General features: G+C 39.5%; 6 protein-coding genes across 6 annotated transcripts; 3 read left to right on the forward strand and 3 right to left on the reverse strand.

Annotated features, from left to right (window-relative positions):
* Positions 1 to 4,987: 4,987 nt before the first annotated feature.
* On the forward strand, positions 4,988 to 5,617 carry BCIN_12g04360 (hypothetical protein; the record flags this gene model as incomplete). The annotated part of the gene is made up of 1 exon (XM_001545857.2): positions 4,988 to 5,617. One exon carries the CDS (start codon positions 4,988 to 4,990, stop codon positions 5,615 to 5,617), a length of 630 nt encoding a protein of 209 aa, XP_001545907.2.
* A 2,494-nt stretch (positions 5,618 to 8,111) lies between these two features.
* Positions 8,112 to 8,787, forward strand: BCIN_12g04370 (hypothetical protein). Its single transcript, XM_001545859.2, has one exon. The coding sequence runs from the start codon at positions 8,212 to 8,214 to the stop codon at positions 8,746 to 8,748; it is 537 nt and encodes a 178-aa protein (XP_001545909.1). The 5' UTR covers positions 8,112 to 8,211; the 3' UTR covers positions 8,749 to 8,787.
* An 827-nt stretch (positions 8,788 to 9,614) lies between these two features.
* BCIN_12g04380 (hypothetical protein) lies at positions 9,615 to 13,577 on the reverse strand. Its single transcript, XM_024696441.1, has 2 exons — positions 12,994 to 13,577; positions 9,615 to 12,791 (listed from the first exon to the last, which is right to left on the reverse strand). Exons 1-2 carry the CDS (start codon positions 13,185 to 13,187, stop codon positions 9,782 to 9,784), a joined length of 3,204 nt encoding a protein of 1,067 aa, XP_024552251.1. The 5' UTR covers positions 13,188 to 13,577; the 3' UTR covers positions 9,615 to 9,781.
* Positions 13,578 to 17,076: 3,499 nt separating this feature from the next.
* BCIN_12g04390 (hypothetical protein) lies at positions 17,077 to 19,270 on the forward strand. Its single transcript, XM_001545863.2, has one exon. The coding sequence runs from the start codon at positions 17,103 to 17,105 to the stop codon at positions 19,125 to 19,127; it is 2,025 nt and encodes a 674-aa protein (XP_001545913.1). The 5' UTR covers positions 17,077 to 17,102; the 3' UTR covers positions 19,128 to 19,270.
* A 994-nt stretch (positions 19,271 to 20,264) lies between these two features.
* Positions 20,265 to 21,703, reverse strand: BCIN_12g04400 (hypothetical protein). The gene is made up of 2 exons (XM_024696442.1): positions 21,433 to 21,703; positions 20,265 to 21,346 (listed from the first exon to the last, which is right to left on the reverse strand). Exons 1-2 carry the CDS (start codon positions 21,638 to 21,640, stop codon positions 20,358 to 20,360), a joined length of 1,197 nt encoding a protein of 398 aa, XP_024552252.1. The 5' UTR covers positions 21,641 to 21,703; the 3' UTR covers positions 20,265 to 20,357.
* An 813-nt stretch (positions 21,704 to 22,516) lies between these two features.
* On the reverse strand, positions 22,517 to 24,386 carry BCIN_12g04410 (hypothetical protein). Its single transcript, XM_024696443.1, has 8 exons — positions 24,068 to 24,386; positions 23,853 to 23,869; positions 23,735 to 23,802; positions 23,564 to 23,631; positions 23,253 to 23,309; positions 23,189 to 23,200; positions 22,724 to 23,139; positions 22,517 to 22,670 (listed from the first exon to the last, which is right to left on the reverse strand). The coding sequence occupies exons 1-8, from the start codon at positions 24,251 to 24,253 to the stop codon at positions 22,619 to 22,621; spliced, it is 876 nt and encodes a 291-aa protein (XP_024552253.1). The 5' UTR covers positions 24,254 to 24,386; the 3' UTR covers positions 22,517 to 22,618.
* Between the last annotated feature and the right edge of the window lie 226 nt (positions 24,387 to 24,612).

Here is a 24,612-nt window from a genome sequence, read left to right on the forward strand (position 1 = left end):
ACAAAATGATATTCGAATCTATATTAGAATTGATAGGAAAAGCTTTATTACAATTTCAAAAAGAAAACGATTTTATAAAGAATAAAGAATATCTAAGATAAAGATTATATTCCATTGAAAACGCTTTATTATAATAGATGGACGCCGATAAGCTCCTTAAATATAAGAAAAACATATATATACTATTAGATAATACTTTCAGAATAGAAATCTTAGAAATATATTATAATAATCTTATTAAAGATTATTAAAATATTATTAAAACATTGGAAATATTAAAATCTAAATATTATTGACTTTCAATAAGAAAAGATATCAAATAATATATCAAAATATATATAATATATTAATAAACCGCTATTAAAAGATATAAGTTATATAGTGAATTACAAATCCTTTCTATTTTAAAAAGATTTTGAAAAAAGATAACTATAGATTTTATTATAGATTTATTTTTTTCGAAATATAAAAAATATATATACAATTTTATTTTAATAATAATTAATAGATTTATAAAGCTAATTTGATATATTACTATCAATAAGATAATATTATCTTTTGAATTAGCTAATATTATAATCAGTATAATATTTAAAGATTTTAATATACTAGAAGATATAGTTTCTAATAGGGAATTACAATTCATTAATAAATTTTGAAATAATCTAATATTTTATTTACAAATCTATTGTAAATTGTTGATAATATTTTATTTGTAAATTAATAATTAAATTGAATAACAAAATCAAAATTTGATTTATTATATAAATTGCTATATCAATTATAGATAAAACAATTAGATATTATTATTATCTTTTATTGAATTTATATATAATATGATATAATATAGTATAATTAATATAAGTTTATTTTAAATTATATATAGATTTCAATTTATATTCTATTATATTAGTAAGGATATTGATTTAGAGGAAAGGGCATTGGTAATATGTAAGTATATCAATACTTTAAAGAAAGAAAGAGAAAAGTTGAAAGAATTCTAGAAATCAATAATCAATTAGAAAAACAAGAATATTATAAAGAAATTATTATAACAATATAATATTGAGGATAAGGTGATATTAAGTATAAAGAATATTAAACAATTGTAATTTAAGAAAAAATTCTTTGATTGATTTATAAACTTTTTTATTATAATAAATATAAAAATTAATAAATAAATATATGAATTTAGATTATTGTTTATTTATAAAATCTATAATGTATTCTATATCTTCTTATTCGAATTATAATATGAATAATAGGATACCACTGATTTATTGCTATTAGAAGAAATTGATAATTATATAGAATATAAAGTGGAAAGGATTTTAGTATATAGAAAAAGAAATAAAGGTGTATAATATCTAATGTAATGGAAGAGTTATTAATTAATGGAAAATATATAGGAAGTATTTTATAATTTAGAAAATGTAAAAGTAATAATAAAAGAATATTATAAAAAAAAAGTATTATTAATATAGAAAAAAAAGAAAACAAAAAAAAAGCTTAAAAATATTTAATACAAAAAGATCTTACAAAATTTATATTTAGAATATATATATTATATTAAATTATTTAAAAAGGATTATTCAATAAAGAAATCAAAAAGAATAACTCCTTTGAATTTATAATATATTAATAATCAAATCCAAATGATTTATTATATAAAGAGAATTTTAAAAGATTGAAATCAATTTCCTAATTCATTTGTTTAATCTAAAAGGTTAGTTGTAATATCTCGATTATCAAAAAGGATAGAATTTATATTGCTAATATATTCCTTAGGATTTGCAAACCCAATCTAATTAATCTTATCTTCTTTATTAATTTCATTTTGATTATCAACTCCTTCCTTTTTGTTTTTGCAAATCTTATTAATAAAACAAGTTTCTATTAAAAAACCAATAGCAATCTGTTATCTTTTGGAAATCTGTTTTATATTAGAATTCTTAAAGCAAAGCTTTTGAAATGAATCTATTTAACTATTAGATTTATTAATATAGATTTGTTGAATAGTATTGGAAGCCCTTTTTTGGGATTTAAGAAAGCTTATAAAATGAAAACAGGGTATCAATATATTGTAAGAAACAAATTATAATGATTTAGAAATGGAAAGGGGAATAGCAAATCTAATTACAAACTTATTAAATCGAAAATAATAAAATATAATAAAAGAAGCATTCTTTCTATCCAAGCTTTCAAACAATAAAGTTAATACACTTTCATTCAAAGAATAATACAAGATATCAATAGTCTGATAAAATTAATCCGATATATCATTCTCTTCAGAAATAGATTCTTCGGATTCATTAAAATCTACAATTACACTTCTCTTCAACTTCGCAAAACCTTTTTAAAAGCCTTACTAAACTATCATAAAAACAACAAGGCCTATCCAATTCGATAAAACAAAAGCATAATAATAACCTAAGGAACCAGCTATTATATTCAAGCCCTGATTACTATCTAAAAGCCCCAAAAAAGCTTAAACATTTTATAATATATCAGCAACAATGTATACAACACGAGGATATATAACCGAAGCTATAAACTCCCTTTCTTTATTTAAATTTAAAACAGTGATTAATAATATAATAGAAACTGCAGCAGTGATATTCAAGATAGATAGGTTATTCTAAGAACTATCAAATCAATTATCAATAGCACCAAAAAACAAAAGTAAAACAATTGACAATGAATCAATACGAATTTACAATACGCTTTATAAGATCACCAATTCTATTCAATTTGAATACCAAAAGAAGAATCAATTCCTTTACAAACTATAATTTGTAAATCCCCCCTTATTTAATCTTTTTTCGAAGAAAAGCCTTTACTACCTTGATATATCGATTACACCAATGAATTATCACCTCAAAGGTGTTTTCATTCTCTTAGTTATTATCCAAAATAAAGCATCAAAAAGTATAAGTCTAATATAAGAGATTTATATTAAAAACAAAGCAAAGAGATATTAGGAGACAGACTTTCTTTTGTTTGCAATAATAACTATATTTAATAGCAGAACCTTTATCAAAATAACAAAATTCATTATTAAAAGAGATAGCAATTCGTTTAGAATATTGAAGGCAAATAAAGATAACTAATACGGAAAAGGCTATTGCGAATCGATTAGTGATAATAGCTAAAGTGATGAATTGCAGTGCAGTTATCTTTATATAAATAAATAAAAAAGAATAATCTGATTATAAAAGATATATCAAAAACAAGAAAACCCCTTTTATAAAATTATCAATGATTTATTAATAAGATAGTGAAACATATAAGAATACCGTCATTTGTTTATTTATTATTTATAATATCTAAATAAGATTGGAATTACTTTTGAAATGCAATACAGAATCGAACATACAATAATACAACAATACAACCCATATTCCGAATAAACAATATAAAAAAAAACAAACACTTCTCGGAATACAAAATGTAAAGAAAGAGGTTTTGTTATAAAACAAAATGTAATTGGCTCAATTAGGTATATAATAATGAACCTTTTGGATCTATTGTATATCGAATGAGATCTGCATATATATAAATTATATAATTTGTATAGTTATAGAAAAGCAATGAAAAGTCTTGGTGCCACAATATACTAGTTGATTCATTACTATTATTCATCCTAACACAATATTATAAACAATACAATACAATATAATTGATATTTCCAATACTCCCTCAAAAGCATAATATAAATTAAAAAGGTAAATTTGAACTATCGTCACGGGTTCAACAGCGTAGTCTTGTGGATGCCTTAAGCATCCATACCCTATATAGTCGGCGCTCTTCCAGCGCCTTCTTCCATCCTTGTAGAATACCATACATCTTACCTAGAACCCATTCCTCGCCCCGTGATAGTATATTCTACCTTTAAAAAGATCCCGTTGCTATTCTAATAGCAATCTGATCTGAAAATTTTTCTTAAAAGAGTCCTTCCAACTGCTTCGAACGTGGACGGTAGGTTTCTGCAACACCTTTTATTGCACTTTTCAATCCTCGCGTTTCTTGGTCTTCGTTCTTCTCTTCGTTCTTCTCTTCGTTCTTCTCTTCGTCCTCGTCTTTGATCTCTTCATTGTTTTGCTTTTGTTTTAGACATGGATACTTCTGGAGTTTCTGCGGAGGGATCACCACCACTATTGAATCCCGACGAGGTTCGGGCTGATATTAATACAGCTTTCGGGGAATGGCAATGGTTGGCAGCAAAGCTAGTCAATCTTCGGGATCATGATCTTCACAGCTCCTCCCCTTTACGAACACTAACACCGAAACAAAAGACTTACATCAATCATCTATGAAACGTTGTTAAAAATACCTTGGACTCCCTCTCTGCTACACTACAGACGCTTGAACAAGCTCATCGGACACTCCAGCATGACCCAGATACAGAGCGTGTACTCAAGGCCGCAGTGGACAGCCAATTACAAACCCAACTACAATTGATACAGTTACTACAAGCCCAGGTAGCACAAGATCCACTACATGTTCCTTTTCAGGGAGGTGGTGGCAGAAGTCGCCGTCAAAACTCGAGGAACCCTGGACCGCTCAAAGGAGAGAAAGTGGGAATTATAGCTCGGCAAGAGGAGCATACCGCATGGAAACAAGGCTTACAGATTTGTTGGAAAGTTGACCCAACAGTTTTCGACACGGAGAAAAAACTTCTGCATCTAGCTTCCCTAATCGATGGTAGGCCATGACAGGAAAGACTGATCGATATAAATGATATCATTAATGGCACATCGCTGTATATTACTGCAGATTCGTTCCTCGACAAACTCGATAAACTCTATATTTCAGTCGACGTTGCATGAGAAGCTTCAATCCGGTTTGATAAACTCAAGATGTCCGACAAGCATTCTCCGCCTTCTATATACAGTTGGAGCACCTCGACACAGCTTGTCACGAGCCGCCTCGTGAGATGGTTGCGGCAATGAAACTGAAAGTCCCGCCCAATCTCCAACGATTACTCATGGGAGACTCAAATCACTGCGAGCTTGACGATGTTGCAGGTTGGAAACAGAAGTTTGAAAATTGGAGCCAGAACTTGCATGAGACGGAACATCTCATGTCCTCAAGTGCGAACATGAATTATACACACTCATCCTCGAACCGTGCTGCTGTCACACCTACGCCATCTGACCCTATGGATCTCGATGCGTTTAAAACACAGAATCGAGATCAGCAGCGTGAGGAAGAACGTCGTCTCGGCCTTTGCCACTACTGTAAGAAACCGGGCCACTCGGTATGGGACTGTAATGCCAAGAAGCAAGCCGATTCGCAGAGGGTATCTAGAGGTTCCAATAGGGGATCTGTTGGTGGCCGCGGTGCATACCGTGGTGCCCCTGGTCGTGCTAGTCAATACTCTGGTAATCGAAATAGTTCCTACAACCGAAATGACTTCCAGGAATACGGTTCTGGAAACAACTACAACAACAATGGCCAAGCCTCCCTTTATCCAAGACAGCACCTGAATGCACTTCAGGGATTCGTAGAGGATGAGTATTTGGTACCATCTGAGAGTGCTTCCAACACGCCTTCCAGAGATACCTCAATATCATCTATCAATGACTATAAGGGAAAAGTCCAATCTCCACACTAAGTCGCTCATGAAGGTCGATATAGGATAATGAATGGATAAGACGCACTATAGTCAGCAAGGAGCCTTTACAACTTAGCTCTATAGATAGCAGATCTCTACTTATTAAAACCATTATACCCTGTGGTGGCAGAATCCGCGATTGACGAAGTGGCCGCTTTGTCAGTCTAAGAAAATATTCAATATTTTTATAATGTATTGAAAAAAGCGTTTTTAAAGTATTGATTAGGAGGCTATTTCTTTCATAAACGATTAGAAAATTTTATTCCAAAAGGATTTGGTGAAATTCTTGAATTCTAGTTTAGGATGATCAATACTTTATTCATTTTGAATTCAATTAGTGATTGAATTGGATATGAATATATAGATTAGAGCTAAGTAGAAAATGCATATGTATAGTACATTCTGTATAATAAAGTACAGTGGTAAAGCTTTTGATTGAAGAAGAAATTGAAAGTGAGGTAAGTGGGCGATTTAACCTTTACTTCTTTCCCCTTTAAGCTTTCGGCTAATGTCTTTTATTTACTTTATAGTTTTTACACTTGCTTTCTTTCTCCTTTTAGTTTTTACACTCATTCCTCTTCCATCCATCTTTCCTTCAATTCTAATATTCATTGAATTCTGGAATCTCTAAAACCCTTTAGAGCCCCCCATTTTCTTTTTTTTTCTATTAAAAGTCAATATTAAACGAGTTTCATTTAGAGCAGCAAATATTCGTTAATAATGAAACATTTATTTCATCACTAACAAAGATATATATTATAATCGTAATATATATAATAAAATTTATATAGAGATTTATATTGAATTTCTTTTCATCGAAAATATTAATTTTGCTACTACAGGGTATTAGCAAATGCGAGTTCGAAACCATATCTATAAGATATTTGAGTTTAATCGTTACTACAAAATTAGTCCTCGTATATTTCGATCGCAATAAGTACACCGTTTTGAAGACAAATGCTTCGGATTGGGTGTTTGGGGGAGTACTTTCACAATATAACAAGGAGAGTGTTTTGCAACTAGTAGCTTACTTTTTAACAAAGCATTCAATATCGGAGTGCAATTACGAAATCTATAATAAGGAGCTTCTTGCGATAATTAAACCAATAGAGGAATGGAGACTGGAGTTGCAAGGTTCACAATAAGAGTTCGAAATTCTTACAGATTACGAAAACTTGGAGTATTTCATGATGACGAAAGCCTTGAATCAACAACAAGTTAGATGGTCCGAATTCTTATCTCATTATAACTTTCGCGTTGTGTATCGACGAGGAACCAAGGCCATCCGGCCTGACACGCTAAATCGCAAAAGAGAAGACAGACCCGACTCTTCGAACCCTGATAATGAGCGCTTGAAGAATCGAGAGAGGATAGTCCTACCTAGCAAGAGATTTGATATCGATTTGCATAAAGAGCTAACAGAGGGAATGAATTTGGTACCAGTAGATCTGCTAATGCCAATTGAGGAAAGATCTATCGATGAATAGATTGATAAAGCCTGTTCGAGATCTAATATGGCACAGCAGTTGATCACTGCAATCAATGACCCATATGTGCGGGAGTGGCCGGCGGAATTCCGAGCGGTGCTGAGGGTTGCTATGCAGGACTGCACTGTGATTAACAATAGGATATATGACTGGGAAAAGCTTTAGGTACCATCGGATGACGAATTAAAGGTGCAGATAATTTATAGAATGCATTCCTCAGGCCAGGCCGGCCATTCAGGTCGTACAGAGACGATTGATCTAATTGCTAGAACTTATTGGTGGCCAAAGGTGCACCAAGAGATTGGCGCATATGTACAGGCGTGTGAGCTTTGCACGCGTACTAAAGCTTCGAAGTCAGCCCCACCGGGGTTCTTACGACCTCTTCCTGTCCCGTTCCGTGCATGGTCTGATATATCGATTGACTATATTACTACTCTCCCGGAAAGTCAATACAACAGTTCTGCACACAAGCATATTCTTGTTGTCGTATGTAGATTGACGAAGATGTGTCACTTTATTGGTATGAGAACTTTAACTATAGAGAAGTTAGTCAATGGCTTTATTAGTTGAATATATGCACTTTATGATCTACCAGACAACATTATCTTGAATCGAGGGACACAATTTGTATCGGAATTCTGTATACAGTTGTCCGAGCGCTTAGCGGTTACTCTTAAATATTCTTCAGCATTTCATCTGCAGACGGATGGCCAGACGGAGTGTATCAATTCGGTTCTTGAGTAATACTTGTGTGCATTTGTGAACTTCCATTAAGATGATTGGATGGAATGGTTATTGTTAGCAAAATTTGCGTTTAACAATGTGGTCCCGGAGACCACTGGTTGTTTTTCATTCTTTGTTAATTATGGTTTCAATTTGCATATTGGAGTAGAACCAAGTAAGTCTTGTGTATTGGAGATGACCTTAATCTAGAAGCGCGAGTTCTTCAAGGACAATAAAACAGCAGAGAGAATGGAAAGGATCTTGGACCAACTTTGAGCGCTTGCTCAACAAGCTGTAGCTGCTTATGAGGAGTATGCGAATAGACATCGAGCTGATTCACCACGCTATTGTATAGGGTAGAAGGTGTCTGTTAATACAAAGAATATGAAAACATCCCGAAAAGTCAAGAAGTTGGATGATAAATGGACCGGTCCCTACGAAATCATTAAGGTATACCTATATTCTGGTTTTATTCAGCTGCTGGAAAATGTACGAATCTTCCCTGTCTTTCATCACTTTCTATTTATTTCAGTGTATGATGCCAAACGTTTCCTTGCGCAAATCAAGATCAATAATTCGGAGTCTTGGACGAAACTCAGTAGAGTTCTTGAAAGGGAGGATAGCGAGGATGAATCTGTTCAGAAGTGGGTATTTGAAGGAATACTAGATAACCACAATGAGGATGGATATCACTATCTAGTCAAATGGAGACACTATGCCCCAACTTGGCAACCAGCTTTAGATTTAAAAAGCGACGAGAAGGTTGTAGCTCAATACCATCACTTACACCCCGAGAAACCTGGACCACCGAAATGGGTCTTAGACGACCCTACTGCGAAAGAGATACTTTTACCAGGAACAGATACAGTAAGACCACCAGCTCGAAGATCGACCCGGCAGAAAAAGGTCAAATTTTCCTGAAGGAGACGAAGCCTGCCGGCAGGGGGGGAAAATGGCACAGCAGGGGTGGGTCAAGTAATTAATGAATAGGAATCTGTTTATTTTCTTTGTTCATTTGATTTAACCATAATGGTAAGCATTGTAGTATCAATTCTTCTGCTTACTTGAAATAAACAAACCATTAGGGGGAGGTATTGTTACGGGTTCAACAGCGTAGTCTTGTAGATTCTTTAAACATTCATGCTTTATATAGTCGGTGCTTGTTCAATACTTTCTTTCATTTTTGTAGAGTATCATATATTTTACCTAGGACCTATCCCTTGCCCCATGATAAAATAATAAATTTCAATATTCCAATTATATTTTTTAATTTAATAATCTTTAATTGAATTGAATAACATAGTTTTGAATAAGTGAATTAAGGTAAAAGTGATTTATTTATTGATATGATCTACTTATCGATAAAATATATTATAAAATAATTTAATTATAAATTGTATTGAGATTAAATAATATAAGAACTAGAATTTAAGAGGTTAAAAGCTAGTTATGAAATTGAATATAAGGACTAGATCTACGAGTTTGAGACTACTATCGATGAAAATGCAAAGCGAATATTAAAGAAAAAATGTTAGATGAAGAAGTAGATTATATACTATTGCCCTATATAACGAAATGTGAAATTGAAGGTATTGAAACATATGCAACAATTCATCTGAACACAATATGCTTCACCAATTCCTGTCTATCTGTAGACTGTCAGTAACGAAGTTCGATGGAATTATTAATGACTCGTAGGATGAAGATTCAGTTTCCTTGCTAACTTTGAAGCATAGGGCTTGTTTGTAGAGTTTTGTTTAATCTTACAGTGTCTTCTACTTAAAACATGTATCACGTAAGTATTCATTTAGTGTGATGAGCCATTTGATATGTTTAACTGAAATTGTGTCATTAAAAATCTATTCCTCTAGCCCATTTTTGTTTGGTTGGAGCACTTTCGTGGTAATTCATTCTCATCGGTCTATCTATCTCCAGTATGCCAGGCACCTTCAATCTATTCATCTTCATCCGTGAAAACTTCCTCTCCTCTCTTGCGACGGGCCATGCGATCCTTTTTCTTCTTACGAAGTTCAGCAGAGGACAACTTCGCCTTCTTCTTGGTAGATACAATCTTGTTGCCCATGGCATCGAACTTCTCCTCTTCATCAGCATCTTCTCCCTTCAGGCGAGGTCCGGATCCTTGACCCTGTACCCAATTATGTCCAGATGCAACCATCTTTCCATCCAATACGGCCCAGACTTCCTCAGTGATGTTCTTGGTGAACTCAGCGCTGTGTGTAATGATAATAACACCACCCTCGAAGCTCTTAAGAGCCTTGGACAAGGCACCGAGAGAATCACGGTCCAAATAGTTGGTAGGCTCATCAAGAACAATCAAATGAGGACGTTGCCACGAGCAAGCAGCGAGAACAACCTTGACACGTTGACCTCCAGAGAGACCCAACATACGGGAGTGAGAAACCAACTCAGCATCCAAGCCGAAGTTGGCGCAGTGCTGTTCAATTTCCTTTCTAACCAAAGGTCTGAATTGACCACTGGCAAGAGCCTCCTTTTGATCAACTTCAGCAACCATCTTTTGATGGGAAGCCAAGATCTCAGTACGTGGGATCCAAGCGTTGTCTGCAGTCATCATAGGAACCCATCTCTCGTTCTTCATGCCAACGTTCTCTCCGAGAGCGAACGAACATTCATACTCGTAAGAGTTCTTGAACTTACGACGGGAGTGGATACCAATAACACGACGTTGAGTACCTTCAATCTTGTAAATCTTGTCCATAGCCTTCTCATCCTCATCAGTGACAATCTTGTTGGCTCTGTCCATAGTTTCACGATCTTCACCAGTTTGGAAACGCCATTGAATATATTCGGATGGAGTCTTCTCGAGATGGTGATCGATATGGGCGAAGGCGTGTTGTTTAATGTAGGCGATACGGATGTTCTCGTGGGTATAGACCTCACCGACAGTTGGGATAAGTTCACCAGTGAGAACGTTGATCAAAGTGGATTTTCCAGCTCCGTTAGGACCAATGACGGCGATACGGGAACCGAGAGAACATTGGAAGGAGATATCGGAAATTTGTGGTTTTGGAGTACCCTCATATTGGAAGGACATCTTGCTGACACGAACAATGGCCTTAGCCTTGGTCTTGACACCCTCGAGGAAACCTGGCTCAGGGAACTTGAATTCCATCTCAGAAGCACCAAGCTCGTAGTAAGATTTGGCTTGTGGACACTTCTTGACGAACTCCTTCAAGTTACCACGGTATCTCTTAAGCTTGAATCGCTCGTAGTGAATGATGTGTTGACAGACGTTATCCAAGAAAGCGGAGTCGTGGGAAACGATGATAGAGGTACATGGAGAGTTTTGGAGGTAATCTTCGAGCCACTTGACGTTCTTGACATCCAAATGGTTAGTAGGCTCGTCCAAGAGGAGAATATCTGGAGCCTCGAAAACAGCACGGCAAAGAGCCAACTTCATCTTCCATCCACCGGAGAGAGCGGTAATCAAGTTGTTGGTCATCTCTGGGGTGAAACCGAACTCCTTCAATTGCTTCTCGACTTCATCTTGGGAAGTTTCGACACCGACCTCCTTGAGCTTCTTCATGGTCCAGGCAATGGTAGTTTGCTCAGTATCAGCGGAATCGAGATCGTGCTCAACGAACACAGTCTTAACTTCACTCTTCTTTGGGAAACCCTCAACTTGCTCGTTGTTGATAGCACGCATGAGGGTAGACTTTCCGGAACCGTTAGGACCGCAAAGACCATATCGTTGACCACGCTTAAGACGGAGATGAGTTTGGTTGAGAAGAATCTTAGCACCGTATGCCAAGTTGAAGGTGCAGTTGCAAAGATCCTCACCCTCCTCATCATCGGCCTCTTCGGCATCCTCAGCCTCGGCACCTGGGGAGGCACGCTTGCGAAGGTTGTCAACAACTGATTGAGCGTCCTTCTCGCCGGTGATTGCGACGATGAATGGCTTGAGGTTGGAAGTCCAGCTGTGGGAGTCGGCATCCTTCTCATCGATGAGTTGACCAGCGATGGCGGCGATGTATGTAATGATTGGCTCGAATTTGAGAGCATTCTTGTTGGAGCTGAGGATATCCTTGAGAATGGCCTCGACAGTGGAGACTTGGCCAGCGTTTGATGGTTCAGGGATCTTTCCGTCGGCACCGACAGCACCGACACGCTTGATGGTGTCAAGACCTTGCTTGGTCTTTTCACGAGCCTCAGGATCAGCCAAGTTCTCGTAGTTCTTGATGAGACCTGGCATCAATTTTGGCAAGAAAGCAGCGACAATGTTGGGGTCCTCGACCAACTTGCACATGTTGTCAATGATGACAGCAGACTTTCTCTTGATGGCAGTCTCACGCTCGTTGAGACCACGATCCAAAAGAGGAACCATGATAGCCAAGGTTGGCTCGTGGACGTCAGTGACGAAAGTGGTAGCACCGAGCAAGTGGACAGTTTCTGGGACGTTCTCTGGCTTGGCGATACACTTGATCAACTCTGGAATGAAACGTTCGATATCTTTGTTGACGATAAGTCCGCAAACTTTCTCCATGATATTGTATGCTCTCTTCTTGACTTCTGGCTTGGTATCCCACATCGATTCGGAAACGACTGGAATAAGATCTGGAACTCTAAGAGCTAATTGAGTTGGTGCTGACTCGACGAGAGCCTCGATACAGTCAAGACCGGTCATCTTTTCGGGCCATTTTTGAGCTTCGAGGATGGATTTGATGATAGGTGGGAGGATTGCCTTGACAGCATTTGGGTTGACGGCCTTAACGATGGCCAAGGCGGCTGCTTGTGCAGCGTTCTTGACTGGGACCATCTTGTCACCAACAGAGTTGAGCACGGGACCGAGGAGGACGATGAGGTATGGCTCGACGGCAGCAGAGACTTCAGAGTGCTCGGCAATTGCCTGAATGGCATTGAGAGCGCGTTCTCTGACGTTGGCATCCTTCTTGTTTGCCAATTGCTTCTTCAAAGCCTCGACAGTTCTGCAAAGGACACATTGTTAGTAAAGCTGAAAATGAAAAAAATTTGAACGAAGATTTTAGGTGCGACCGTGAGATTGCACACCGATAGGAAAAGGTGGTGAAAGAGCGTCTCAAGTGTCAAGTCTTTGACAGATATTCAACCGCATCTATTCCGTCTCTCCTCTTCGATGAAAATTTGAAAGTTGTAGTCGGAAATACATACTTGGTGGGGGCATCATTCTCCTCGATGTTACCATTAATGAAAATGGCGAGGTTATGAGTGGCAGCGTTAATGTCAGTCTGCTCTTTCGAAACAGACAACTTCGACATTAAGTCATCTAAGACCTTGATCGAGTTCTTGTTTTCAGCCATCTTTCCTGTTGTTGTTGGGTTCGATGGTGTTTCGATAGAAGGCATTGTAAAAGAAGAGAAGAAGAGGGGGAGAAAAGTTGTCGATAAGGATTTGTGGGAATGAAATTTTTGCTTAGCGCGAAACTACCCGTAGTAATCGGTGCGTTGAGAGTGGAGAAGGTGTTGTAATCCTGATATATGATTCGATAATAAATCCAGATAATATGGGCAAAAGTGGCGGACTGTCTTTGATTTCGATAAAGAAACCCTTGATTTTTCTATTCCTTTCTATGTTGTTGTATGGAGACACTCGTCTTGTTTGTCTCTACGTGGAATCTCAGAGAATGGAGAGAAGACAGAGAGTGTATGGGGTATGTTTGAAGAGGAAGAAGAATGGAGGAAAAGAGATGTGACTTTCTTTATACAGAGGGAGCCTTTTCGACCTTTTTGATTTTCTGAAGTGGCATTACTGATAAAAAATCATTACAAGGGTTTTCGATCGCTTAATCTCTTAGCTTGATTGTTCGGTGTGAGAAGCAGAGAGTCAATGGAGTGGCGTAGGAGAATGTGTGGCGGAAATTGAATCTAATTGGCTGTTGCTCCATCGCTGAATAAGCATGTGAGAATATAGATTTTATCTTTAAAACATTTGTTACAGTTGTTGCAATTGTATAGACGAGTACACGCCAAAGGCATTCTATGAACACTCTCGAGCGCAGCGAGCTTGGGGGTTTGGGGGCTTGCCACCATGAAGGAGAGAATTGTGTGTGTGAATCTGTCTCACACGCACGATCTATAATAGATCTACTAGGTGCTATGGTGCTATCACATATCACAAGTATAGTATCAAATCTCTACAGTGAATTGAATATATCTACAAGCACTACATCGAGTAGCCCATAACCAATGCGTTATTAGATATAGTCAAGATCGATCTACGCACCGAATCGCTTCAACCCATCTCAATCCGGCCAGACCTAACTCAACCATTTTAGGACACGTATGGAGTGAATTGAACGAATCATGAGTCGATAGGCAGGTGTGGAATCGGATATGTAGCGGCGATACCGTAGGGCGAAACTTAGTCAGAAGCTCACTATTGGTTTTTTTTTTTTTTTTCTTGCCTGAAGACTCTTCTCGTTACATATCCCGTAGGCTACATGAGGTATCCAATCGAGCCAATGCGAAAAATGCTATAGTACTAGTTAGAATTTTTGATATAGAAATTTCTTAGTAAGATATCGGGAAAATTCTAGATGACAGCAGAATGGCACGAAGGGGTCAAGATTGAGGCGAGAGATTGTGGGGTAACGAACGAAAGAAGGGGGGGAGTTACCGCAGAAAGTCAATAATATGAGTGGTAATAATCCATACACCCTCTTTGGTAAGATGTAATGGGATGAAGATATTTTCAATGTTAGAGTCGACATATTCTCAAGACTGTTCAACATTCTCAATACTACCGAATCCCTATAATGGGCATTAGAGGCTTGTTGATATCTGGTTCGCTCTAAAAGCTGTGTAGACAAAAAGACATGCTCGCTCGGCATCTATCTCTGTGTATCCAAAACCCTCAGCCCCAGCCCCAGGGACAAGTTATCATGTCTAACAACAGCTACCTCAACTAAAAATAAATATCAGCGGAAATATCAGCCTTCAGTCAGTCAGCTAGCATAGACAAATCATCTACATTTGGTTTGTATAACATATCTGATCCTCCGCCACCGCTGTCACTCAGACAGAAAGGGGTACCTTTCCTCGTTCTCTCCCTTACGTGCAGAAAACCCCCTGCAGATATGTATTTATCTTAAGCCGATCAACAGGATCCCCATGTTTCCCCCAGACTTTCTTCGTCTTTCAAATCCTTCCAGATTGTTTTCCCAGGATTTCAATATACAATACCTAGTCATGCTAGTCTTCCTTTCTTGGCCCTTAAATTCTCGATACTTGCAAATGCTGCTCTCCTTTGAAGTCTTAGAAATGTCGGGTCTGGTATTGTGAGGCGAGCCGATTTTGGCGAGAAGAATGGATTTTAGGACCTTCCTTTTATACTTGGGGCCATCCCCTTCACTGATATAATTCTCATGTGCTGAAGATTGTGTTCTACGTTTGTCTGTTTCATCTGCTAATTTGTTCCTCTTTAGCCGTCTCCAATTGTACTCAACTAAGCAGCCATCCACAATGTTTTGATTCCCAAGCTGCCCTAAATGAATCCCAACCTTCTTGTGCTTCTTTAAAGTCTAGAGACTACAATCTACCGAGACATCGTTGCATTGTCTACTCCGTAGTTTCATCGGTAGTCCATGGCATTGGCATCCATACTCTTAGCAACCGCCCGGTCCCGAGAATTTACTTTGTATCTTGTCTGTGTATCTCGTCTGTGCTGTGACAATTGAAACGAACTAACCTTGCCTCTTGAAGCTTGAAATTCTCTGAACTCCGAGATTACCCCACATCCATCCTAAGAACAGAAGATTGAAAGAGAGAGGATAAATCACGTGCCGTGACCAAGCTATAGATGCCTCAGGCATGATATTGACTTATCTCCATCGATATGTAGACATGAGAGTACTTGAATGGATTTCTGCAGCTGTCAGATATTTCTAAACCAAGAGAAATGTTAACTTGAATGTAAGGCTGCTCGTGCTGTTGACGAGGAGCGGCTGCATCACTCATTACGCAGCATGTATTACCCATTCTTTTATGGCAACGTTAGATGTTATCACAATATCCATATTCTCCTCCTTTCGGTCCCGAGACCATACAGCATATTCGAATTTCCATCCCGATGATGTTATATCTTTCGAAACATTCATATATTTCGGAGCTTTACGTATCCCGGCTCCACCTGTTACGAATAGTTCAAAAATGTCTTCTCCCCTTTAACTTTATTTCAACGTGCCAAGATATCTAAGATTCTCGGAACTTTCTTCGAGCCCATTCTTTAAATCTTTCGGCGCTTTAATGCATCAAGCATAGGATATACTCTTCCGTCATTTCAATGTAGCTTGTAAAATGAGCGAACGGTATCACTATATCTAGTAAGTAATTTATGCTCGCTAATCCGTATTCAATCTACAAGACACGGTCGTGGTACACCGGTGAGCTTCTTACATGCTTGTATCATACATGCGATATCCATATCGGAGACATAACCTAGATGTGAGTTCTGGGTCTTGGATGATTCGTTGCGGTATGAACCTTCAGTGTCACCTTCTGTACAGGACATTGACATGAGTTTGAGGATTCTATAAAGTGGGTCTTATACATGGCAATTTACCAGGACTTAAGTTCGGTCCCGAGGTCGTTCACTTATAATTTTCAACTCCAAAGGCTGATCTCTCTTGATTGCAGCCATTAAATTGGCACCCTTAAGGAACCTGGAGCCGGGAATCCCAGCTTTGCCACTTTTGACTAGCTGCCGATGGGATTTCCTCCGCTTCTCCGCCAATAGGGATGTTAATATTATCTTGAAGGGTGCTATCACAATGATCTCACTGGCTCTGTGCCTTACAGATTGTAGGTGTCCTCGGATATTCGATAAAATTCTAAAGCCCGATCCTTCATTCGGTTGCATCCGTTACATGGGATGAAGTGGGCGTGTTTATACCAATATATGGCTTAGTCGTCCATTCTGGCTATCTTCTCTCATCGGATGATCAAATCATTGATCAGATAAACCATTTGTCCCCAATCTATGACTTCCTATCGAGGAAACCACTCCCGCAGTGGATATTCTGCACGTTCCATGGACTCTTCATTTCATCAATGAACCTGGTCTGAAGTATTAGCATCTGCGCCCGACATTTTTGCTTGAATAATTTGAAGAATGCCAAGCCACCTACAATGCATAGTGGATTAGTATTCCTGCTTTGAGATAGGTATATAAAGTCGATCTTTATCTCCTCGGAGAACGTCTTTTCCTCATCCCCTTCTTTAACTATCAATTTTCTTAGCTTTTGTCAAGGACAAGTAAAGAAGATGCGTTTCTCTACAGCTTCTGCTCTTGGCATGTTCGTCGGCCAGGCCCTAGCTGGTGTTTGTCCATACGCTGATGCTCAAGAGAAGAGGAGTGCTTGTCCTTATGCAGGACGAAGTGTCTCTGATACCCCAAGAGAGCATTACCCTCGTGCTGGTACTGGTGCAGCTCCAGGAAAAAAGGGCGTTATGTTCATGAACAGAATTGCTCCATCCGTATCTACTCTATATATCGCCAATGCAGATGGAAGTAATGAACGTGAACTTCTCGGAAACAGCTCTTCCTACGATTATCACGGAAACTTCAGTCCTGATGGAAAGTATGTTATCTTCACCACTGAACGTAACGGGGATGGGCAGTCAGATATCTACAGAGTCAAGGTTGATGGTACTGGACTGGAATCTTTGGTTGAAACACCATCTTTCGAAGATGCAGGTGTACTTTCACCTGATGGAACAACACTTGCTTATGTATCCACTCAAGGAAACTTCACAGCAAATATCTGGGTTAAAGATCTTACTACAGGAGTCGCCTTTAACCTAACCAACACACCCACCACAGCTGGTGACAATGCACTTCCAGATGGTCATTTCCGTCCTTCTTTCTCACCTGATGGAGAGTGGATTGCCTTTTCCTCCGACCGTAACACCGCCTGGACCGGACATAGCAACGGTACCGGTTGGGAACACACCCAAGAACTTTCCGTCTACAAGATCCGACCAAACGGATCTGACTTCTCCCAAGTTGTCACCAAAGCTGGTTACTCTCTTGGATCGCCAAAATGGAGCCCAGACGGATCTCGAATTATCTTCTATGAGATGACCAGAGAGAACACCTACAACGCCCACATGACTTCTGTCGACAGTGCAGAGACACAAATCGCATCCGTAGACGTTGCCACTGGACTTGATTATGTTTACCATACCTCTGGAGTTGGATGCAAAGTCAATGGCCAATTCGTGACCGCTGATGTTGTCGGCTTCAATACTAAGGGCTCAACTGATGACAACATTGGTATCAACTACAACGGCACCGGAGCCGCGAACTACACCACCATCCTGGGCGATATGCGCAACCCCGCCTGGTCCCCAGACGGAACCCTGGTCATCTATGAGAAGACTGATTTTGACCCCGTCCGTCCAATGGAGAAACCTTTGTACAGTTGGGATGGCGATTATGAATACCGCTTCACCGATGTCTTCCCCATGCTTTCCAAACAAAACAAATTGGCCATCACCCAAAAACAGCTCGGTAACTCATCTATCGTCACCATGAACCCAGATGGTACCGATCTCGATTTGGTCTTCGACGTCTTCTCCACAAATCAAACCTCATCCGCAGGTACTTCTTCTGGTCTTGCAGGTGCATTCCAGCCTTCGTGGACTGCCGATGGCGAATGGATCACCTTTGGACTCGGATACTGGTTTTTTGAAAGATCCATTGAGCCAGGTTGGATTTATCGCGTCGCAGCTAACGGTTCTTACTACGAACAATTGACTTTCGGAGAAGCCGGTGTTTCCAATGCAGGATTCCCATCTTATTCACCCGATGGAACCAAGATCGTTTACAGAGAGTGTGGCCCTGCTCCTTTGTACTGCATCGGTCTCCGCATTCTGAACCTCGCTGATGGTACCGTGACAAACTTGACCGATACCTGGGACAACACTCCTGGTTGGTCTCCAGACGGAGAGCGCATCGTCTTCACCCGTCGTAACCATCTCAACTTCGATGATCTTTCATCTACTGATTCCTACGATGTTTACACTATCTTCCCTAACGGTACTGGTCTCACACAAGTAACAACCAGTGGAGCCAATGATGCCCACGCCGTTTGGTCCGCCGATGGAAGAATTTTGTACAGCAGTGGAATGTATGGATTCAGAGAGGAGAGTCCTCTTTACGATAACGCTTTCCAGCCTTATGGACAAATTATCTCGATGAACTTTGATGGCTCAAACAAGACTATGTTGACTGATAGTATGTGGGAGGATAGTATGCCTCTTTACGTTCTCAATGATGAGTTTTAGATGGGGGAAGATAATGAGGGATGAGATGCTTATGAAATTGTAATGCGACAGTAGAAAATAGAAACTAGGGATGGAAAGGGGAGAGAAGAGGAAAATTATGATTCTTGTTACTTATTAGTTTTTTCGGCGAATATCCAAATTCAATTTTATGCTATTACTCGATGTTCGATCTATTCTATCAAATGAATATCCAATTCCTAAATCAATAATCACTGAGCAAATTTATCTTTTCATTTCCATTTCCATTTTCATCTTCCCAACCGTCAATTCTCCTCCGTATATCACACACATCCACCATTCTATAGATCAATTCATCAAACTCCTAACACCAACATTATAAACCTTAATCTCCTTCCCCATCACCAACTCACCATCCACACATCTCGGATCCCGAACCCAAACCCAAACCCCCGAAGCCCCGAAAGCCCCCCCTCCCCGCGATTTTCCCGCCAAGAGCCAAAGCCAAAACCACTTCCATATCCATATCCACTTCCATGCCCACCTCCATCCATACCCACCACAAATCAAGCAATAGTAAATACCTAGCAAACAATCTCTATTCCCTAATCCATACATTCAATTCACTCATGCATATACGCAGACACATGCATGCATGCATCTGAGCCTCATACAAATCTTTTTTTTTTTTACACTTTTTTTTTCATCGAGAAAAGAGGCGCAGGCCTGCAGGTCTTCACTTCGGGATCTGAACGTTTAATTTATCCTTCGGGACCGAGAGTTCGGTGGAGAGGGTAGATAAAGCGTAGAGAATAGGTGCGTGGATGCGTGGATCATTTTTACGGGGACTGGCTGACTGACTGGCTGAATGGCTGTATGGTTTCCCTTCTTTTTTTTGTATTTTTTAATCTCTATCTACTTTTTATAGGTATTCAATCAAGATCGGGATAGGGATTTACTTCGGGGAAAACATGAATGCATGCATGGAGGATTTGAATGGGCGGTCTGGTCTGGTCTGGTCTAGATGCGGAATGATGTGATACTTTATTGTGAATTTGAATTTGAATTTGAATTTATGACGGACGGTATCGGATGTTAATTGGTCAGTTTATGGATTTGATTATTCTGTTTCGATTGAGATATTGCTCGACTTTTCTTTCCTTTCCTTCGCGGAAAGAATCGAAAGTATCGCATCTATTCTTTCCCTCCCCGCCTCTCTCTAACATTTTCCTCCTCTCTCCATCCAAACCCCTCCCCTTTCCCTCTCGATCCTCAAAACTCCCCCCTCGCAAACTGCGCATAGTAAACCTCTCTTGCCTCCGCCGGTGCCCCCTCAAGCCGTATCGCATCTTCCACCTGTTCCATCTGCAGCGCGAGGAATTCGATATCCTGCTCCTCTCTCGTCGTACTACCCTTCTTCCCTTTTTCGTTTCCCTGCGGAAAATCTTCAAGAAGTTGGATGCCGGGCGGTAAAGGAAAATATTGCAGATTGCGCGTCGAGGCCCGCAGAGATAGGATGGCGGATACGTATTGCATGGATGTGAGGGGGTTGGAGAGGGGGCGTGGGAGGAGTTGTGGAAGGGAGGGCGAGAGAGTAGATGGGGAGACGGGGCGAGGAGAAATAGTTCTTCGGTTTGGTATGGGGGTGGAGTTGGGATTAGTTATGTATTGTGATGGATCTGAGGATTTGGATCCGAGCGAAAATCGAGTGCGAGGATGAGGAGGTACACCTGTGCGCAAGCGAATTTTTCTCTGTTTTCTGGGAGGGTTGGGGTTGGGGTCGTGGTGATTGCGGTTGTTATGGCTATGATACTCCATTCCTTGGTTCCTATAGTTGTTTCCTTGCGTTTGAAATTCAAAAATGGTGTTTTGGAATCGTGGCTCTTGTGTCTGTTCTCTTTGCTTTGACTCAAGAAGAGGAAGTTTCCTGAATATATTACTCATATTTCTGTTTTTCAGCTGGGCTAGACGAGTAGGTGATGTGATGACGCGGAGATCGGGGAGTCCGCGACTTCGTTGGCGAAGGGAGTGATGAGACATTGATTTTGTCTGCGTGGAGAGGTTTGGAGATGCAGACGGTGAGTGGTTATGCTGGATGTTGGGATGGGGACTTGAGGGAGTAGGTGAGTAAGTGCGGTGTTCGTCTTCTGGGAGATGTGGATAGCAGCAGTGTCCACTCTGTGAATTGGGGAGTTTATCTTTATCTTCTTCAGCTTGAGATTCTATAACAGAGGCTCGAGGGTGAGGATGAGGCTCTGTTACTGTTATCTATTAGTATTTCGTCTTATTCGTGTGTGTATAATCCCACTCCTTCCCCTCACACGGAGAACAAAAAATAAATGCATACCATTAACCTTGCTCCTGGGTGTAGAGTTTGCCATCCGAGCAACTTCCTCCTCTTTAGCCCTCTCAGTCATCACCCTCGGATTCGAGAACAAAGTTCCATTTTCATGCAAAGCTACTAGATCGGGGAGAGGTGCCCGTTCCAGAAGATTTGGATAGGGGTTTCGCCGGAACAGTGATTTTCGATACACTGAGTTGCCAGCCTTAGGCATTTTGAGGAGATGATTAATTATGACTTTAGGTGAGTAGTAGAGTTGGTAGAGTTATGACTTTACTTGTAGTATTGGTGGAAATCGGGCAGGTGCGTTTCGAGTTGTGCCAAGTAGATATGGGATATAGAAGTTTGGAGAGATGGATAAGTGTAGATGGTGGAAATCTGGAGGTGTTGTTTTAGATAACAAAATACGGCGTGGTAGAGAGATTTTGTCCTGAGATACTGCGAGTTGCTGAACTGGATAAGTAAAGGAACCTTTTTGGTTTGTAGATGTCGAGGTGGTTGGTTTCGAGATCTAGAGGTGAATAAGGATAAAGATGTTTACTGGGTTTACTAACTTTATCACCAAGAAATACAGTTTGGAATTTTAATTAGCTGTATTATTACATGATAACCTCCTGTACAAGATAAGACCATACGTTTCTGTTAGAAAAACATCTCTGAATGGACACCCCATGAGTGAGTGATTAAGCGAGATTCACTTGAAATTGTACTAGTTTCTTTCTCGTCTGATTTCCTTTGCTCGAATAGCAATCTCTTATTATCTTAAACAAATAATGATGTCTAATTTATTAGTGTCTAAGCATCTTCCCTTTTCTCCAGGCTTGAGGCTGAATGGATCTGGGCGGATTTCATGGTCTCTAGTGTAATCTCATTCTGACTTCCATCGTCAACTTGACTTCTTGTTGGAATTCAACATTTGTAACCATTTTATCCCCTTTATTCAAGACTGTCATGTAGCCATGAAGTCGATAATTCATTTCGTCAATGCGAGGGTGAATTGACCTCGTCAGGCAGAAGACTTTGATGTTCTGTGCATATTTAGCTCCTGTTTATTTCGATATTTTTCACTATTTGCCATGGCATCTCGCAGTGATTTATTCCAATCTTTTATTCCAATCTCATTAACAATATAATATTCTACTCCCTCTGAAAGTCCTATAATTTTCTCAAAGTGCAAAACCTAAGGATGCCACTACAACTCTGTCTTGATACCACTAACAATCATGTCTAACCAAGCCGCCAACCTTTTAATATGATCAGAATTGCATTTCCAAAGTAAGTAAGTGGGATGACCTACCTATAGCCCGCCCTTGCAACCTGCAGTTGAATAACTGGCACAGATGTATCGTAATACTCACCACTCAACTCCTTTCCCTGTAACGCATCTGCTCCATCTGGCATGACCGTTGTACATATAAAAGCATTTGAGTCTGTAGCCCAACCTAGGGCCGTTGTCAATGGATCACTTATATCCATACCCGAGAGCCATGATTTTGCTTGGTCTTGGTATATACCATTTTTAATCGCGGATGTTAGCACATTTGCCCAGTCTTGAGCATCGCTCATTGAATAGCCCCCAACAAGTTTCTCGGGGATGGAAGAATCCCAAACGTGATGAAGATTGGTATCTTTTCCAGTCCAGTTTACAGCGATATTATTTCCTCCCATATCGATATTCTCGGCATGAAGAGGCTGGTGAATGTCTCCGACAAACTGAATAACTGATGAGTTATATCAAGAGAACTCGGAAGTGGAAACTTACGTGGACGATGAACTATTGAATGAATATTATTAGTAACGATTAGAGAAAGATGGATCTTTCATACCTTTGCAGCAATATATTTGTCATACCTCACAACATTTGGGTCGAGCAATTGGCTTGTCTAAGGTTTCGATTAGCTTGACTTTCATCTCAGTTTCTTGGACCTAGATATAAATATATGACGCTGCTGCTGTTGATCTTCATGTCTTTGAACATCTTCGAAGCTTCCTCATGCTTAGCCAAAGTCGAGTACTTGCAGTGTACGATCATTTTCACGAGAGGCTCGTTTTCTCGATATGCAATCACGGAAGCACATAAGCAAGCCCATGAATACCCATCAGGCACCATCAATAACCCCAAAGAATATCTACTCACAAAATTCAAAATAGCTCCGACCACACATCCTTCCTCCCCACAATCCCTCGCAAACTTAACTCCACAAGCTAGATAACACCTCGGCATTAGCAAGACTTCCTACATTCCAAGATCTCTCATTGACCTCAGTTCTTATCCCCAAAACATTCCGATTGAAATTAGAATACGAACACCTAGGTACATCATCCAACGCATCAATAAAATGCCAAACGCCTGTATGCTTCCCCGCCTTAGTATATCTAAAACCAAATCAGTACAAGAAGAATCCTTAGATTTCTAAAGGGGTTACCTGAAGCTATCAGCCCACTAGCCCCTCGAAATGTTAGCAAATGATTTGAATATTCCAATTGGTTTGGAGATTTGATAATCTTCATTGTTGGACTGCAGTCTGTACTCTTGAATACCCTGCAGCACCAAACTCCTTCACAGAACTTTCTATGATTGGAATACGTAAGAGATAACAATGCCAATCAAAAAGGTGTCTCTCCCAAGATCCTTACTTACCGTCGCCACCCCTGCCAAATAGCTCTCCGTTGTATTTTTCAGCAGCGTTTGAAAATAATGTCTAGTTTCTTCCGCCACAAAATTCGTAGCTACATAAGCAACCGTTTGATGGCCCAACGTTCCCCATGCATATGTTGATGGAAGAAGAGGGCTCAGACACAAAAAGACGGAAGGATTGAACTTCATATTGAATATAGGATTAGGAGAGAAGAATAGAATAATGGATTTGAGAAAGGGTGGGAGAAGTTCTGTTGTATTATAATATGTAGGTCTTTATTGCTATCAAACGAAACGAAACGAAACATTGAATCGGTGAGTCTTGTGATGAAGTGACGGTTGACTCGATGTGGTTGGCTTGTGTCAATTGTTGTCGTGGGGACGAGTAGATTAGCCAATCATGATCGATGTACGAGCGGCTAGCTCCAGGGGTCTATCAGTGGGTGCGCGGACTAACGGGACACTACAAAAATAGACTTGGGAATACTTTAGGAATCATCGCAATAATCCATTATCAATTAAACAACACAAACAAAAAGACAAATTAT

This window comes from Botrytis cinerea, chromosome 12, assembly GCF_000143535.2.
Source record: "Botrytis cinerea B05.10 chromosome 12, complete sequence".
Taxonomy (NCBI): domain Eukaryota; kingdom Fungi; phylum Ascomycota; class Leotiomycetes; order Helotiales; family Sclerotiniaceae; genus Botrytis; species Botrytis cinerea.